Raw genomic sequence first — 20,527 nt, 5'->3', positions numbered from 1 at the left:
GTGTATTGTTTGAAATACTCATTCATTAGCATTCCATAACATTTATATTAAATTTCAAAATTTAAATTATATTTTTAATTTGCAAAATCAATTCAAATTAATTGAACAAGTTATATATTTTTAAAATTACTTTCATAATAAAAATTTTGATTTTTTGAAATATGAGTGCTTTATGCAGAAGAATATTTTAGAAGTGTGGAATGAGAAAATGATTTTGATTAGATGGATTGTTCAACAGCAACAAGTTAAGTAAGGAAATATACATCATTACTATGGTTGTCTGCTGTTCAGGAATGTTCTGAAAAATGAATTAGTTGTGTGGTTTTTGTTTTTGTTTGTCCCTTTTTCTTCATGAGAAGTCAGCACCCATAATTATAATCTGAATTATTTTTATTTTTCTCTTTCTGCCCTGTGGGCACTAAATAGGCCTGTTTTAATTATATCCCTTGTGAATTTGGCCAAGTCCATATGGTGGTAGCAGAGTGGTGATGAAAGGAGTGGACATCCATGAAATATTCTTGAAGTTGCTCACCTAAACTATTTTAATCATCTGGCCAAGATTGTTATTTTCTTCAGGAGAGAGAATAAATGATATTTTCATCTTTCAATATATTTTGATTTATGCATTTTTACTTCTTTTATTTTAATTGCTGTTTGAATTGCATATTTAATATAACTGTTTGTGTACAGACAGATGTGTACACACATCTGTGATTGTGCATAATCATAGCCTATTTGTTAAACACTATTGATAAGGCATAAACAACAATCTTCTTCCAAACTTTAAATTTCTCCAGTGGTATATGACTTAAAAAATATTCTATTTGTTTTTATAAAGGGCAATTTAATGACACCATATGAAAGAAACCTATTTTTAAATTAAAAATACAGATGTTCAAACCACTCAAATTATTTTATAGTTTTAATTTTATATTTATTTATCTATTTCAAATTTAATTAATACAGCAAGTTCCCACTTAATTTCATTGATAGGTTCCTGGAAATTGTGACATTAAGCAAAACAATGTAATGAAACCATTCTTCTATAGGCTAAATGATATAAAAAGGATATAATTCAAGTAGTATTTTTTTTAATTGGATTATGTTTGCAACCTCTGGCAGTTATTTTTCATCTCATAGAATCAATATTATCATTTATAAGAAAATTCAGTAATGATAATTACTGAATTCATTGTAATGAATACATATGTAATCATTTACAGTTGTGTCTTTAATTCTTAAATCTGTAATAGGTTCAGTCTCTGGCATAATGAACATACAATAGAATTATTTGATTTCTGCAGACAAGAAACAGTTTTGCCTTTCTACATGATTTTCAAGAATTGTAAGATTCTTTGAGCCAGGAATCTAACATATTTCAAATTAAAATAAGTTCGTTTCAGTATTTGTTCCATAAACTAAAATTTAAAAATTTTTTAAATGCCATATTTCCTTAATTCAATTTTCAAGGGATATTTTAAAACCATGTATCCCTAGGATTTATATGATGACCTGGATTTTTTTCAAGATTGGGTTTTATTATCTTGCAACAAGAGACAAATGGATAAAAATTGAAAGAAAACCTTAATTAACTTAATTTATAAGTTATAGCTCTAACAATTGAAATAATTATTTTTCATATTTAATCCAATTTAACATCTTCTGATTTGGTTGTTACATTGTCATTTATGCCTGTTTTGATGTTGTTGGAATCAGGATCTTGACTTACCATCTGGTTCAAATTTACCATCTCAGCTAGATAGTCAAAGTACTTAAGATGTCAGCCTATCACACTAAGGATCTGAGATCAAATCTAGAAGAGTAAAAACATCCCCCCTAGCAATTTTTCAAACGGTCTATCTCAGATATGTCGGGCCCCATTATGAGCTGGGCAGAATCCACAATGGGCTTGAAAAAAGCACTTATTCCCATAAGATGAAAACAGAATAATAAAAAAAAACCTGTCACTCTAAATTACATCTTATAATATAATCGAGATGGGTTAATGATAATAATAATAATAATAAAAAGTGCAGAGCCCAAACAGTTAGGAGTTGAAAGAAGAAATTTGGTACATAGTTAGGGTACATCATGAGAATGCACACTAAGGGATTTTTCAAAATTCTCCCCTCTGCAGGGGAGAGGGAAAAGATTAAGGCTTATCCTAAAGAACTCAGCTTCTACAGGACTATTTTAGATGCAATTTTTTATTTTTAACTGCATGTTAGTAGGTTACCACATGGGGATGAAAGAAGTGTATTCCTTAACAATGGAAGTGTTAAGAGAAAGTGGCGTGCAAGATTTACAGGCGCAGATGTGGTTTTTTTGCATTTTTGTGGGAAATTGAACATATTTTTAGACCCATCTAAAAATTCTCTAATTAGTCTGGAAACAGGAGGACCTAATTCTTGCATTTTGTGAAAATGGGTAAGATTGGCTATAATGTAATAATCTTAATCTTCGCTATCGTTACTTTTTGCCCGAGCAACACCGGGCTTATCTGCTAGTTACTCTATAAGTGAAGTACTTCAACACGTTTTCCATGCTTTTCAACCTGGTGTTTATTTTTAACAGCAACTTCATTGTTCAGGGTTTATTCAAAGACTAGGATTTATTTAAATCAGGGTTTAATTGAGGAAATATGGTAGTTTTTAAATTAAGGGCATTGGGAGTTTATGATAATCACGTTTATGAAATAAGTAGTATAAGCTTCTGTTAATAGTCATTGAATATAAATTTCATATAAGAAAAATTTTCATTTGATATGTTTAAGCTTATTCTATAAAAAAATTATATAGAAATTTATTTAAAGATCAATATTGTAAATTAAGCCTATAATTCAAATACATTTGCAATCAATTAACATTAATAAATACAAAAACTTTTAAATGAATTATATGGACGATAAATTGCCGCTATTTGAAACCTCTTTTCAGTTTTATTTGTTGGTTGCTGCAATGGAAGCTTGCAGTGATTAATCATTTATGGTATAATCTTTTTCTCTATTTAAAATTTGTTTCAGAATTTTTTTACTATCATTATTACAAATCTTATGCATTTAACTTGCATCATCTAAATTAAAGCATTAACCTTATAATTTACTTTTAACTTGAAGCCGTTTTCCTATTTCGATTTTCTGTACTTAGTCTAAGTTTTTCATCATCATTAAATCTATGTCGTATTTTCCCAAATGTATCATTATATAGGTTTGAACACGTTCTTGCATTTAACTAACATTTAACTGTATGAAGTTTTCCATTTGAAATTATTTCTACATTTTGTATGGTCTTTAAACATTTAAAATTTTTATTTTAGCATTTAAAATATATCTTATCAAAGCTGTCTTTATTCATTTTATAATATGTTTGTTACTTGCTCAGATAATGCTGTTCTTTTCCACTTCTTCTCTCATTGTATCACAACAATTCATTAATAAAAAAGCCATTACACCTTAAAATCCAGCAAAATTTATTCACAAAACTAATGTTTTTAGACATGTTCAACATCCTTCTGCACATCTTTACCATTCTAATTTTTAAATATTGAATTTCAGAACGAGTATGTAACTTTGAATTTTTGTAACAAAGTAGAATATAAATTGTTACATGTTCCTTTGGTAATTTAAACAATATTTTTAAAAATTCTAAATATTTCAATAACTTGTGTATCCTACCCCATTAGCCCCAACATTTACACAAAAGCATACATATTACATTAAAGAACATTCTATAGTATTTCATACAGTATATATCCTTAAAGAGCATACTATAATACTTCATAATGTGACCTCCATATATTTGAGAGATCTTCCACAAATTTAGAATTGATATATTCTTCTCTCATTGCCAATTTATAGATTTCAATTTTTTTTAGCACATGCAAGTCCACATTGTCCTATACAAGTATAATTTTTGTCCCTTCCCATTTTACTTTCACTTCCAGTCTCTTAGCAAAAGCCACCAGGGTTATTATAATAATATGCATGTGTTCTTTAAGCCTCTCCTTTAAAATTTTAGTCATTGTTCTTGTTTATGTCCTTGCAATATTATATTGGTTGTCTTCTATACTTCTATAAGTGCTTGATAAACTCTTGCCTACTAGATTCCACTGGATCATTATCATTTCTTAACAACTGGAACATGATTGGGGTTCTTCTATAATAAAACATCCAAAAACATTAGTCTGTTTTGTGAATAAATTTTGCTGGGCTTTAAGATGTAATGATTGTTTTATATCACAAGATATTATTATTTATTGTCTTTCAATGAATTAAATTGAACTATTCTTCTTAAAGTATTATACTTTCATGTTAATTTCTTAAAGATCAACATCTAATTAGAAACAGTCATGGTTTTAAGAAAGTGAATATTTATTGTAGATAGAGTATTATAATTCAGGAAATATTTCAAACATTAAAATATCAACAACAATGATGATATTAGTTTTAATAACTAAGTCTTTATTTTAACACTTTAATTTAAAAAAAAAAACAAATAGAACCAAAAGTGTCGAATTAAGGATAATGCTGGATTATTAGAAGCTCACACATTTCAATAAATTGATAATTTAAATACAATAAAAATGTGATGAAATGAAAACGATTGAGTGCACAAATGAATTTGATAGTCTATTGTTCATGATGCAGCAAAACACAAGTTAGACTACTGATCAAAACATCCAAGCATGCTGCCATTGCCAGTAATCAATGTTGCCAAGTTGGTGGATTGCCACTAAATTTAGTGGGAAATTGAAACAACCATGGGAAATTTAGTGAGAAGTACAGTAATTTTGGGAAACTGATTTTTGTACTTACACTGTAGTATGTTATAAGATATTGTGTCTTTTTTGAGCATCCTAAGATGATGAATGTAATAATCTTTAATATCATGCCCAATCTTGAATGTTTAAGCTCAGGCTCACTATAATTCCACCATTCCAATTAGTGGAAAGATGTTGAAATTTAGTGGAAACTGTTTTGTGTAGGCATATCTTTATATTTTATTATCTTTGGGATATTTTAGCAGCAAATTTTCAATTTTAAGCTTTTACAATATTTTAATGTCTTATTATATTGTTGAAAAATGAAGGATCATCGTCTCTTTTGTATATCATATTTTTCCTTTGATTCATAGATGGTGCTATATATTTTCTTTTTCTTTTTTATTTGGTTAGATCTATTGATTTTATCACTATTATTATGAGTATGCAAAGATCTGAAATAATTTAATAATATTGATTATTGTTAATTTGATATAGTATGATAATAGCAGTCTTATTTTATTTTTATTGTATATGTTTTTTGCTGGAGCTAAGATACATCATAATTTTAATATTTTTTTATGCTTCAAATGGGAAATTCTATTTAATACAAGTTAATGTATACATATATGTTTTAGTTTATTTTGAAATGATTTTTGATACTGTTAGTCACTTTAATAGTAAGAGGGAATAATTTGGAATGTGAATAAACATTTGAAATATTTGATTTAGTTCACATCATATATATAAATGTTTTTTTTAGTATTTTTTAACATATTCTTTTCATATTGTGAAAATGTTTTAGTTCTCTCACAGTTTTATTATTGCTATTCCTTGCAAATTCTTTGAAAAGCAATTGTTTTAGAAGAGATTTTTAATTTTTTCATAATTTTTATATTTAGTTCTTGGAAAAATTTTTATAATTGATTTCACTCATTAAAAATGCCTTTGAACTACGACTATTTTTCTTTTACACTTTACATTTTGCTTCATATTGTGGTCTGATGTCACATCAAATTGCATAGCACTGTTTTGCATTAGTCAAGAAAGTATGCTATTCAAAAATTCAAAATCAAATTTTATTTGAAAATAGCCAAAACAAATTTTTTAAAAACTTAAATTAAGTATGTAGTAATTTAAAAAGTAAGTAAGTAATTTAAAAACTTAAATTAAGTAAAGTATTTATTTTTTTACTTTGTTACATTAAAACGTTTACTTATTACTATTTGAATATCAAATTAAAGCAATACTACTAACTTTCCATCACTTAGAATAACAATTCACATTTAAAAATTGCAAGCAAAACTAACTTTTAATCTGTGCATCCATGTATTAGCTCACACACCAAAAATGTTCCAAAAAATTGAATTGTCACAATTCCAACTTTGTTTTAACTCACTTAGCATAACTACATTTTATTGCCTTTTTTGGAAAAGGTTAGGAATGTAATATATTATATTTCTGCAGAATAAGAACAAATTCTTTTTGTTTCTTATATAAAATGAAAATAGTAAATAAATACAGTATGTCATTCTTCTCAACAGTACATCTAGCCTGAACTGATGGACTAATTTGTAAACTAACAGGTAAAAGTGAGTTCTTTACAAAATAAATCATTTTTTAAAAATAATTAATGCTAATATTAAATATGAACATAAAAAAATATTTTAAAATTTTAGAAACAAATAATTCATACTTAGATCTTAATTTTTGCACACTTTAAATTCCTCGTTTGAAATCATAATATAATTAGTCTTCATTATTTCAGAAGAAATGCAATAGCTCATGATTTTACAGAACATGCACAACATTGAAATGCAACATGCAAGATTATAATGGAAAAATGCCATTAAAACTTCTTTTCTCTATATTTTTCATATTTTATTCATATTGTTTTTATATCAGTCATAGAGAAACCGTGTTGTGCTAGATAGCTATTCGAATTGTTGAACACAAGATTGTTTTATTAACTCAATCACTTGGCTTTTGACTCCACCTTTATTTAGTTGATACGGTAACTAATTTTACACATTTCGGGCTTTTTGCCCCTCATCAGTCAACTAAAACAAGAATAGGATATATAACATTAAAATTACTTTTACAAATAAATTGCGCAAATAATTTAAAATACACATATATATTTTACACGTACCAGTTTTGTCCCCAGATATGGTACTTGTACACGCTTAAGTCTGTACATCACAAACTTGAAGAATAAGGTGGTTATAGAACCATTATAAAATTGTTTTTGTATCATTTTACTGATTTTTCTGTAAATATTTGAAAATTCTCATTTCTCTTCAATCAGTTAATTTTTTTCTGTTATTGTCTTTGTAATTTCATTGCTCTATCAAGATGTAATAAAAGGTTTCTTTATAGAACTTTTCAGAAGAGACCATTATATGATAATTTTATGTAATAAATTAAATGTTCTGTGGAGATATTTTTAGCTGTATTTTAGCAAACAAGTTATATAATGTGTATTTATGTCTTCTTTCAATTTCTTGTTATGTTTACTGTAACTGTCTTTTTAAGAAAAATTTACTCATAAATTAAATTATTATTCAGCTTTCTAAATATCATTATAGAAAGAATTTTTAAAATTTTCTCTGAATTTTATTTATTGTATTTTATGATTTATATGTATTAGTCCATCAGTTCATCATTTCAGGGTAGATTGAGGGTTGAGGAGAATGACATATTTTTTTACTTAAAATTACCTATATAAAATAACACAAAGTCACAGACAAAAACCTTTTACAGTGTTGTATACGACAGAGAACCAACAAACGTTTTCGGCCTCCACCAAGGCCTTCTTCAGGTTGAGAACTAAATGTCATCCCCCTCAAGACTGCCAGAATGATGTGCCCGAGAAATAAACACTGCACGTGCTATGTTTATTTCTCGGGCACATCGTTCTGGCAGTCTGGAGGGAGATGACATTTAGTTCTCAACCTGAAGAAGGTTTTTTTATTTAGTTCACAGGTGAACTAAATAAAAAACATTATTTTTGATCTGTGAGACTATCGGCATCCATATTTTCCAGTATAATAAGTCCTGTTAATATATAAAAAGTACTAGTATACAAAATAAATTTTAAACACACAAACATATGCACACAGAAATGTAAAGTTCATATTTTATGATGAAGGTCCTAGCTTTTCTGAGATTCTTGTTTTTTGCGATAAAGTCGTGGTGTTTGTTTTGTAGCTTTTTTTTTCTTTCCTTAAGCAAATGTCAGAAGATTGCATCCAAAATGCCTTGTTTTGCTTTTGTACTCATTTCAAAATCTGGATCATTCTCTACAATTTGATCAATGATTTTGGTTATCATTACCAAACTTTCACTAAGGAAATCTGTAGAGAAATTCTTTGGGTTCTTCGTTTTCAGAATCACTATTTTCCAGTTTATGTGAATTTCTTGTTCTGCCAGTTCTTGAAGGTCATTGGTAAGGTCCTCACCTGAAACCTGCAGTAACACAGACCAGTGAGCAGACCACGTTACATCGAATCAGTGTTAATCGAGATAGCATTAAGCGGGGTCTTACTGTACTAATAATTTGAGGTGAAGAGCATATATTTTAATACAAATCATGTTTACTGTGATTGATTTCAAAGAGTCTGAAATATTGGTGTAGGCTGTGTTGCAGATTGTAGCTTTACTGATGAGGGATCTGTGAGAATTCCGATCCAAAATGATTAATTCTCAGATATTTAAATAAAATATCTAAAAATTAATAATCTTCTGAATAATTCTTTAACTCGGGTGGGCATCAAATTCGAAGGACATAACATTTCGGTTTATTTATCCAAAAAAAAACCTTTTAAACCCAGTTATAAAAGTGAGTGTATATTTTAAATTAAATTAATTAAAAATATTAAAAGTTGCAGCCTGACATTGTGACAATGTCACAATAAATAATTGCTTATTTAGTAGTATTTTTCCATGTTAATAGTTTAAATTCTGGTTTATTATAAATTTAATTACTTAAATTAATCATGTTTAATGTAATTTAATAAGCACATTATTTCATTTGATTATTATTGACTGAAATATTAGAAGATATATATATTCTAACAAAACATTAATACGTAATAAAATAAAATTTAATTTAATTTAGTAATTAATATAGTTGAGAATGGAACAGTTTTTTATACAAACAGAAAAGAATTGTATAATTCTAATATAAATATCATTTTGTAATAAGTGATTTCTTGATTTTCTTTAAATCTTGTCATCTATATCTGTTTCTGTTCTATATATATACAGTAGAACTCTATTAAGAAGTTCCTGCATTAGAAGTTTAAGAAGGTTTAGAGGTTAAGCTATGTAAGAAGTTTAATTTAAAAAGTCCCAATTTTCTTCATAAAAGATTAAAAGATGTGTAAATTTTTTGCATATAAAACTTTCCATTTAATTAAACTGAAATCCTTGTCCATGACTGAAAAATGGATTTTTTTCAACTGCATCCTATCAAAACTTCTACACATTTACTGTACATGGAAAAAGAATGTACAAAATTTTATGTTTCATAACTCATACATAACACATGACTTTGAACTACTTTGAACATGAATTTTACAAATTTTTTACAATTTTTTTCCATGATTATCTGGCAACTTTGCTTGCAGCTAGCAGAAAATTCCAACAAGTGGTATCAATAACTAGATGACACTATTAAGTCTTCAGTGAGTTTTAGTATGGTATTTGTAGTTCTGTGGGTTTTGTTTGTGGGAATCAAAACACATTTTTTTCTCATGTAACAAAACTGATGAAGCAGATTACATGAGACAAATGTCTAAATAAATAAATACTGTATAAGCCTAATTCACTGTAATATAGAAGAATATTGTTAAATAAATATGGATTATTGATAAAAGCTATATTATTTTCATTTCCCCCTGAGAAGTTTTCTTTAAATTGGTCCTATGAAAACTTTTTAAGTTCTATTATATTATGCTACGGAGATTTATGTTAACTTGAACTTCTATATTTTTCAATGAATTTAAATGAATTAGGTATTAATAGATAGGGATGGGTCTGCAGATGTACAATAAACTTTTTGTTTTTGGATCTATTCAGGAGATATCAGGTTCTGAAGTTTTGAAATTTTCCTATCACTTTGTGTAGAATGTTGATAAGAAACTTTTTACAACATTGAAATTTTACAATAATTCAGTATTATGTCATTAAGTTAAGATACACTGTCTACTACTAGACCCTGTAAGCACTTTGCAGTCAAGCAAGTGCTCACGGGATCAAGTAGTAGACAATGCATCTTGATTCTTCATATCAAGCTCATTTCATCACAGAGTGCTCTTTCTTTATGATGTACCACTACCAGTTTCCAGTAACTTTTACATTTGCCATGACTGTCAACAGGAGCCAAGGTATTTCTTTGTATTGTTGCAATTTACCTTCTCTCCCCTGTCTGTGCTGATGGACAACTTTATGTTGTTATAAGTCATTCACAGTCCTTCAATGACTTGAATGGATATTCACAGAGGACCAAAGTTGCTAGAAAGGATTTTGGTTCTATTGGATTTATCACCTTTAACATGGTATACAAAGAAATTTTGTAATCAATTTTTGTAATTGGTTTTGGGAGCATGAATATATTTCACATAGATTTTAATTAATATTAACACATAAAAATAATAATAATATAAAATTAATCTAGTTATCTTATAAATGATTAGATGTTATGTGTACAAAAAAATTTTAATTATTAAAATTAATTATTAATTAAAATTTATTATGCATATAACATCTAATCATTTATAGTGCATCTATGTTAATTTTATTTCATGTAGTCCAGACTACAAGTAATTTTTGATAGACATTAAATTCTAAGTTTTAATTTTAAATTAACTTTTTATGTTTAATGCCTTATCCCATGGGCACTGCAGATTGTTTTCTAGTTTTTCTAATTCCTATTTTTAAATTTTGTTATGAATTAACAAAGTTATAACTTTGTTAATTTATTGTGAGAAAATAGTATATATAATCTTAAAGTTTAATACTGTATTTATATTACTTTTATTATCAATACATCAAAGCCCATAAATGAATACACTTACCTTATTTTACAGACTATAAGACACACTATTTTCTTCGAAAAATTGCCTCCAAAATTCAGATGCGTCTTATAGTCCGTAGCGTCTTATAGGTATTTTTTAAAAAAAATTGCTTAAAAATTTAAACAAAGCATTTATTTATACAACGTACTAGCCTGTAGTTAATAAATCCGAAATATTTGCTTCAATTAAGATAATATGATAGAGCATTGGCAAGTAAGAAATTATCAAAGCTTAATCTGAAAGATTATATTTGGATGAATCAAGTGAAAGTGGTTTTCTGAATAACATGTTTTCTTGTGAAAGTATTCTTTATTTAAAAGTAATCCCTGTAAAATTTAAGAGACTTATCCCACTGCTGTACAAATCTATTAATACTGTCCAAGTAGGAAAACTAATAGCTGGATTAGAATATCCATCATAGTATCCTTAACATCATTGTCCAAATCAAAATGTCCCTTTAATTCCTTTTTTATCTTCAAAAATATCCAGAAGTCACTTGATGCAGGATTGAGAGTATATAGTGGATGATCAAGAACTTCCCATCCAAATTATTCAATACATTCAAATATCAACTGAGCACTATGAGGTTGTTACTGTCATTTAGTAAGATAATGTTCTTTCTGTCAAAAGACCTGGGCATTTGATTTAGATTACTCTCTATAAACACTGTAGTGTGCCATAATAATGTTCTTGTTGTTTAGTTTTTTTATCTTTGAACTGAAAAAGTATTGGATCTGAGTAGTCAAATAATAATGTCAATTGGATATTTTGAGATGTTAGCTTGGGTATAATGTGATGTCAAGATTCACCACTTATGGTGATGTGTCTGATCGTCTTTACAATTATGCCAGACAGACTGACAAAATGAAATACACTGAACTGAGAAGACCAAAGATGTTTTTTTTATATATATATGCTTAGCACAGTCTATTCCAAAACACTGTGTCTGCTGTCAATTGACTCCATTAAACATTTAGATTTTAGGCTTTTGGATTTATTATTAAAAATAGTAACTTCCTTTTAGAAAATATATTTGATAATGAAACGATTTGAAAGTAAGTTACAGAAAAATGGATAATTTTTTTATTCTTTTCTAATTTATATTATTTCCTTCATAAATCTTTTCTTTGTTACATTCATTAACTAAATTTTTAAAAAATTTTATGTTTACTATCAGATGAAACAATAATTTTATTCTAATTTCTTGCAGGCTGCATGATATTGGTTTCCTTGTACAAGAGAAAAATGGCTGGAACAGCCATTAAACTTTCAAGAGTGTAATTCAGGGAATTAATCAGCTTCCTATGGCACAGCTGACTTGCCAAATAATTGGACTGAATGAAAGACCTGTTAGCAGAAGAATGAGTTTTGAAAGCAATGATACCATTTCTCTTATACATCATGATAGTTTGGAACATCAAGAATCACCGCACATGGAAAATCACGGTTGTTCAGGTGATGAAGATGGAAACAGTAGTGAAAATCATAGTAGAAGCACCCCGCTTTTTGATGCAGGGTGTGTGGAACCACGTGCAAAGAAACGGCGAAAACAAAGCAATCCAGTTCGATATCAGACTACTTCAATTATGCCAATGTTAGATAGTGAAGAAGGAGAAGATGTAATAGGAGAAAAGGAAAGTATGCTTGACTTGGAAACAAGAGAGGATAAAACAATCAGAGACCAAGAGGATATTTATCAGTGCCCACATTGTAGTGTTACATTTGAAATTGAGAATCTTCTTCAATTTCATATAGAAGAAGAACATGTGCAAAAACTATTGGACAAGCAGCTTCAACAACAGCAGTCATACAACAAATCTACCTCAGGTCATGGCAGGGAAGGAAACAGTAATGAAATAGCCAAAACTTTTGCCTCATCAAAACTTAGTGATACTGTAGCACAATCTTATTTAGGAAAACAAACAACAAATAGTCCATTGGATACTTTAACTCAGGAAAATAGGGACACTAAAAATCAAACAATGCCATTTCCAACTATGCCACCATTAATTCCATTCAGTCAAAGCAATGAAAATAAATCGGGTAATCTTTCTGTTCCACTCTCAATGTTTCCTGGTCCAATACCACCATTTCTCTTTCCAGTCATTCCTCAAGGTCAAAACTCCTCTCTATCAAATGGTGGTTCTCATCAAAATCAAGGTGTTAGGATTTTTAATCTAGAAGCTTATTGTGAATTATGCAACAAAGAATTCTGTAATAAATACTTTTTAAAGACCCACAAAGCAAATAAACATGGCATTTATTCAGTTGAATCAATTGTAAGCACTCCATTTTCAGGAACCTATACTCCTACAGTGTCTGGAAATACATTTTCTGTTCCTCAAACAATGCAAACTTCCCCTTCAGAAAGTTCTTCAACTACAAAACAACAAGGTTTAATTAATGTAGAATCATACTGTGAAATATGTCAAAAAGAGTTTTGTAATAAGTATTTCCTTAAAAAACATAAACAAAAAAGTCATGGTCTCATTGATAACACCCAGAGTGCTTCCCCAAGTCATACTCCAGCTACTAGTGAATCTAAAATAAATTCTCCTATTTCTATAGCAAATTCACCACCTTCAACAAGTATGAATGAACAAACAATAGGATCTATCCAAGAAGAACCTCAGGACTTATCAAAAATTGAATTTCCATCTCTTTATAATTCCCAGTCACAACAAAACATTCCTGTAACAAATGGAATTGTGTCAACTGCCTCTTCCATGATTAATCATCCCATATCTATTAGCACATCAGCTCAAGAAGGACTATGTATTTCACATACTTTTACAGGAAGTCCTGTTTTTACACCAGATAAATTGCGTGAAATGGGAGTTATCAATGCAGATGCATTTTGTGAGATCTGTTGTAAAGAGTTTTGCAATAAGTACTTCTTGCGAACTCACAAAATCAATAAGCATGGATTAAGTGCAACTGAAACATCCACGTCTCCACTTCATAGTCAGAGTCATATGTCTACCTCATGTCTGATGCAGTCTTCACAGTTCTATAGCTCTTTTGATAAAAATGATGAAAACTCATGTCCTAAATCTGTAGATGAAACTCAGAAAGACATGCAGTTTTCACAAAGAAGTCAATATGATTCAGATGTAACAACAGATCTGTCATGTGAGATTTGTAACAGACCCTTCTCCAGTCTCTACCTCTTAAAAATGCACAAGTTTTACACTCATAACATCCCATATATAAAGGAAGAAGAAAGGTCCAAGCCAACTTCTCCAGCACAAAACAATGCAAATATAGAAGGGAAAGAGAGCGGTGAAGTGACTGCTAAATCTCAAATGTATGAAAGTATTGGCTGTAATTTAACAGATACAGCTAGCCAAGATCTGCAGAAGCTTCAGACAATGATTACAGAACTGAATGCTGTCACAGGATCCGAAAGTACAAAATTATTATGTAGCTTGTGCCATTTAGAATTTGAAAATAAATATTTCTTAAGAGCACATATGATGAATGAGCATGGAGTACTTCCTAATGAAGATGGTCAGGCAGGAAACAACATGGAAATTGCTTCCAGCATTCAGCGATCTTTGGAAGGCGTTCTTGACTTACAAAAGACTACAACCTCAGCTCCAGTTATTGATTCAGAAGCTTATTGTGAAATTTGTCAAAAAGAGTTTTGCAGCAAGTATTTTTTGAAAACTCATAAGCAGAACATTCACGGAATATTACCAGAAGCCAGTCCAACACCAAAGAAACAATCAGGTCCAGAAACAGCAGTTGAACTTTCAAATCCAGTCAAATTATGTGCAAGCAACAATTTACCTCCTGCAACTCCAGAAAAACCACGCAATGTTACAGGTCGTAATTATTGTAATATCTGTAATAAGGAACTTTGTAATAAATATTTCATGAAAACACATATGTTAAAAATGCATGGAATAAACTTAGACAGTCAACCAAATGAAGCAGCCCGCAGCAGCACTATTGGAGGAGTTACTTGTGATATTTGTCAAAAGGAACTTTGTAGCAAATATTTCTTGAAAGTACACAAGCAAAATACTCATGGCATATATGAAGAACCATCTCCAGTAAAAGATTCGCCCAGTTTTGTTGCATTTAATAATGATAAGGAATTTTCCAGTTCTGGTGATCTTAACGATCCCACTAATCGCTACTTCAGCAATTATTCAGAAGTTTGTCCACTCTGTGATCGTCGTTTTAAAAGTGTTAAGTGGTTAAAAGCCCACATGCTAAATGATCATACAGGAATGATGAAAGATAATCAATTTCCCACCCAAGTGGAAAATACCAATATAGATTCTAATAATGAACTTTGCATGATATGTGGTCAAAACTTTCCTGACAAGATAGCCTTACAAGTTCACCTGATCAAGGATCATCGTACTACAAATGAAGATATAGGAATCACAAATAACTCAGGGATGAATACAACATCAGATTCCTCAACAACAGCAGTCCAAGATCAGGCAAGAACAAATGGTAGTACATCACCAGGAAGTTCTTCTTCTTCTGTCCAAGTAATACAGTCCAGATTACCAATTAAACTGTCAGGTATTGGTGGTAATAGAATTTATCACTGTTCATTCTGTATTTATTCTACTCGATGGCTGTCCAATTTGTACGCACATGAAAAGAGACATACTGGTGTTAATACTGAAGGCGAAAAGAGGTTTGTTTGTCGTATATGTCATCGTGCATATCGTTACAATCACTCTCTTCAACGCCACTTTTTAAATCATAGGGCTGCGGGATTTTCGTTTAAAGATATATCGCACTCTTCATTATCATCATCACATCACCAGAAGCGTGCACAGTCTCTAGGCCAACAATGGGATTCTTCCAGGTCAGCCACAGCAATGGGAAAATCACAAGATGATATGCAACATTCAACAAAAGTTAAAAGATATCGCTGCAGTAAGTGTAATAAAAAATTTCGCACCAGGGAGATGTGTTTGGCTCATATTCACAATATTCACAGTGGAAGAAGAAGTATAATAAATCAACAAAAACATGTGAAGATCTTCCGATGTCGTTTATGTGGGTTTGCTACGAAAGTTTGGAGTATTTTGAAGTTACATATCAAACAGCATCAAGGGGCCACAGATGTAGCTAAAGATGTCCAACAAGAAAGTGATGCTTCTGCCAGTTCACCTTCAACACCAAATAACATGCAAGTTGTTCCAAAACTCTTCCCATCTCCAGGAAGACTTGGGTGTCCATCCAATTTTCCTTCTTCCACCAATAGTTCTCAACTTCCTATGACATTTGCCATGCCACAGAATCCACCTGCTGCCGGTTCCTTTATCATGCAGCCTTTCCTACTTGCCCAGCCAGAATCTGATGGAGTGGCCAAAAATGGCACATTTGTACCCTCACTGGTATATCTACCTGTATGCCAGAAGGTGCTCCATCCTGTGACTCTACCTTTTACATTGACACCAGCATGAGCATCTATTATTGCCTCTCTACCTCAGTGATGCCTAACTTTGTCAAGGTGACATTGTATACAAAGTATAGGTTTGGTGGAAATCATTACATCAAAAGTAATCAAAACGTATAGAAGCCTGCTGTCGTTTTTATTTCATTGTTGTTCTTAACTTTTCTTAGAGATTTTAAAAGATTTAATGGTAAATGATGAAATCAAAATGCACTTGTGATTAGAAGTTTCATTAAGCTTTATCCATTAGAGATGACAATAATCTGATGTATCAAGTCATATCACAAGTGGAACATTATTTTACATGAGGAAGAAAGTGGAAGATTTGTTTGATACTTTTATGCTCCTTGATATTATTGAAATTTAGATATCAAATGCAGAATCCGGAATTATCGTCCATTTTACATAAAATATTTAATAGAAGAAAAGCAAAAGTTAGATATCAGAAGCTGTTAATTACAGATAAATTCTGAATAAGGCACCAGAGGAATTGTAGGTGATTGTGTGTGTGTTTGTGTGTATGTGTTCCCCCCATTATATCTGCTAAGTAACAGGTGAGCAGTTTTTGCAAGTTTACATCGTGAGCCATGACTTCCACTAACTGTCCTCATTCAACTCAGGGTCTTTTTATAACAAAATACATAAAAATAGTAATATAACCGATGAGGAGGAAGGAAGATCCTGCTAATGAGGCTAGGAAGAGGATCGTCCTTAATTCTTACTTTTTGTTTGTTTTTATTATTATTAATTTTTTGTTACCACAAAAAAAATGTGGTAGCTGAAGAAGTTGATGCAATATGGACAGAAAGAAGAAAACAGTAATTATCATTATTATATGCTGTTGGCATGATAATTTGTAAAACAATCCTCTCTCTTTAAAAAGAACTTGTTTTAAAGAGGAATTCAAAATCATGAATTTCTGAAATTCTAAGATTTTTTATGATTATAAGATTGTTTATATATATACATATATATATATATTTAAATTCAAAATTTTTTTTACACTTATAATAATTTTATGAGAAAAATCAAAAGATTTTTCAGTTTTATCCTTAAAAAAATTAAATCAAAATAAGAAAAACTTTTTGGATAATTCCATATTTGATAGAGATTGGATATAAAAAAACAAGTTATTAAATATTAATCATTCAAATGTATTTATTATTGAGAGAGGAAAGCTAGCATGTATCGTTCTTATAGGATAGGTATTTTATGATGTATGTACAGTATGTAGATTGTGTGGTTATTTATTTGTTTCATACTATTATGCAGAATTTAGTCAGCACATAAATTTTGCCTGCAAGGCACTGATTATGACTCTGTGTGTAACAGTATATATACGTGGAATTAGTACGTATTTATATTAATTTATGCATTTAAATTAAACAATTAAATGATGGTTTAAAATCCTTAATTTTGCCAAATAAAAACATTAACGATTATTTTAATCTTTTACAAATAGAAATGAATTCCACGTATATAAACTGCGAACTATGAGGCAATTGTCTTTATTAAGTAGTATTATTGTAGATAATTGATTATCCGTGATTATTAATGAAGTTTTTGCACATGGATATAGCCATTCATGGAGGTACACGGACAGGATCCCATTCGGACCTCACTCAGTCGGTGATGAGGGACCACGGCGAGAATATATATATATACTATAACAATCCTGCTGAGTGGGGAATGAGGCAAAAAGAATTTGGATTTTTTCCTTTTTTTATTATTATATTTCTTTACCTCGATTCCGGGGAATCTGTCCATCGTCCCCATTTTCCATCCTTTATACCTCATCCCCTAAATTATACAAAATTTTATATTCCAAAAGTTGATAGAATGTTTGGATACAAGAGAAAGTTTAAAGCTTACAAAAATCAAAAGTCCACTCCCCTTTCCTCTCTTTGAAAATCAAAAAAAGGAAATATCAAAATCTTTTTACTTTCCTGCCACGGAAAGATATCAAGAACTCCCATTTGTTGTTTTAATTTTTTATGATTTGTTTCAAAGTTTGTACTGAGTATACGTAAACGTTTCAATCCTTATTTAAGAGAGACGATCTCTTTAAGAGTACAAAGTACCTCAGTGACAACTGTCGTCTCTCGTATATTTCATTTTCTAAATCCTTAAAAATATAGGGGAAGACTAAAGGGTCCGATATATTCCGCCCAGCTCTCAAATTCATTCAGTCGGGACGATTGCCAAAAATTCCTCTAGCGTCCGTAACTAGTAAGGGATCACTCATAACTGTAAGTCAATGGACAGTAGGGTGCCAGCCACTTCCCTCGCCCCCCGAGTCACATAGAAATCCTGCCATTTATTGGACGGAACCATTTTTCTCAGCCATTTCCCTCCGTCCGCTGAAAAAGGTTATCGATCGTTCCTACCCCCATTCAATTTATACCCCTACAGTACCTAATGACCGCTGGCTTCCACCCCGCATCCTTAGCAGGTCTATAAATATTGCGATGCCCTCAGTCAACCCGCCCGCCCTTTCATAATTTTTCTCTTACGTTCATTTCACTAATTATTTGCATATTTTTTCATAGTCTCAAGTAAAGGGATAGATGCCTATACCCTTTAGTATTAAGCTACCTCAACCGCCAAATACAAGTTATATATATTTATATATTTATGGAATCGGACCCTTATGAATCTTCCGGTTTGAATTCCTTTCTTTGTTTACATATAATGTTAAAAAAAAGTCTGTTTTTTGTTTCTTTTCTGTTGTGTTTGTTTTTTTTTTAACTTTTACACCAATGTAGATTTTAATTATTTTGTAGCATTGTGTTTTATCTACATATCTAGACAATTTTTATAGCCTATTTACTTGTTCAGATTTGTTCATCCTATCCCAGCATGCGTTGTGATTTTAATTATTATTATTATTATTATTATTGATTATTATTATTATTATTATTGATTATTATTATTATTATTGATTATTATTATTATATTATATATATATATTATTATTATTATTATGTTTGAAGCACGTGAGATAATGTTTTTTTATGATTGCACGTTATTGTACAGTGTTGTGTTGTAAAAAACTCACTTTGTATATCTAGTCGCTGTAGAGGTGACCAAAGTTTTCCTATTAGGAGAAAAAAAATTGACTATATGAAAATAAAATTAAAAGAATAAGATTAAATTGACTTGACTTATCTTTCTTTTTTTTTAATTTTTTTATTATTATTTTGAATTATTATTATTATTTTTTTTTATTTATTATTATTTTTTTATTATTTTACTTTCGGGAGTTCTTATCATTACTCTGGACAATTCCCAATACTTTTTTCCGTAAAGGCCTATGCCTACAATCTTGTCGGTATGGCTGTAATGCTTGTTGTCATGGCAACACTGCCGGAAGATTTATTTCCACCCCCTCCACCTTTCATGCAACACTATACGTGAAAGATTTGCTGCACAGAATCGTTTCAATTTATTGTTGGTAATTAGTAAAATTTCTCTAGTATATAATCGTTTTTTTTTTTTCCTTTTTTGTAATTCGGTACTCTTAATATCTTGAGGTTCAGTCTGCTAATTCTTCCTCCCCAAATACACGTTACTAGTTCTTAGCTTACAATTATATTTTCGAAATTTACAATCGTTTTATGCATATACAGTATAATAAATTAAGAAATTCGATTTAAATGTAACAGAATTATTTAATCAGTATCATATCAATATTTTTTTCAAATTATATATTCTAATTAATACATTTTTTTTCTTATTTATTTATTTACGTGCTCTTTCTTTCCAGTTTATATGAAACTATGTATCTTGCAATAATTTCCGCTTATAAAAGTAAAAAAAAAAACACAACAGAAAAACCAATAAATCGAATTGGCAGGGTATAAAAAGCCTTAATTAGCCTGCAAACTTTTTATTATGCAATTCATCACCGAGTTGAAAGTTATGAATTTTTTGAATAAATTATGAATTTTACTTTTCCTAATTAAAAAAAAAAAGTCTTTCGTAATTAAGTGACATGTAAAATAAAAAAAAAGGTCCACTGTTTAATTCAGCAGCATTTTTAATTGTCATTTTCGGTATTTTTAAAAACATTTCGCTACTCGCAAATTATATAATTTTCCATGCGAATGACTTTTATAAACACCAAATAAAAATATATTAATTTAGATTTTAAGTAAGGAAAAAAAATTATTTAATAACTTTTAAATAAGTATAAAAATTTTCCTAAATTTAAATTTTTAATTTAAAAAAAATATTAAAAAAATTAATTTTTTCAGGTGAC

The 20,527-nt window shown here is 29.7% G+C and overlaps 1 protein-coding gene across 3 annotated transcripts in view; it reads left to right on the top strand.

Annotated features, from left to right (window-relative positions):
* LOC136982798 (zinc finger protein 423-like) overlaps positions 1-19,420 on the top strand; it is a 101,031-nt gene extending 81,611 nt beyond the window's left edge. For all 3 annotated transcript variants that reach the window (XM_067279314.1, XM_067279315.1, XM_067279316.1), the window contains one exon: positions 12,049-19,420. In XM_067279314.1, the coding sequence (XP_067135415.1) occupies positions 12,143-16,276 (4,134 nt within the window). In that variant the 5' untranslated portion in view covers positions 12,049-12,142 and the 3' untranslated portion in view covers positions 16,277-19,420. The remainder of the gene's footprint in view (positions 1-12,048) is intronic.
* The last annotated feature ends 1,107 nt before the right edge of the window (positions 19,421-20,527 follow it).

The sequence above is a fragment of the Centruroides vittatus genome, unplaced genomic scaffold, assembly GCF_030686945.1.
Source record: "Centruroides vittatus isolate TY-2023 unplaced genomic scaffold, ASM3068694v2 contig_863, whole genome shotgun sequence".
Lineage (NCBI taxonomy): Eukaryota > Metazoa > Arthropoda > Arachnida > Scorpiones > Buthidae > Centruroides > Centruroides vittatus.
The sequence above is the reverse complement of the archived record's forward strand: the minus strand, read 5'-3'. Positions and strand labels throughout refer to the sequence as shown.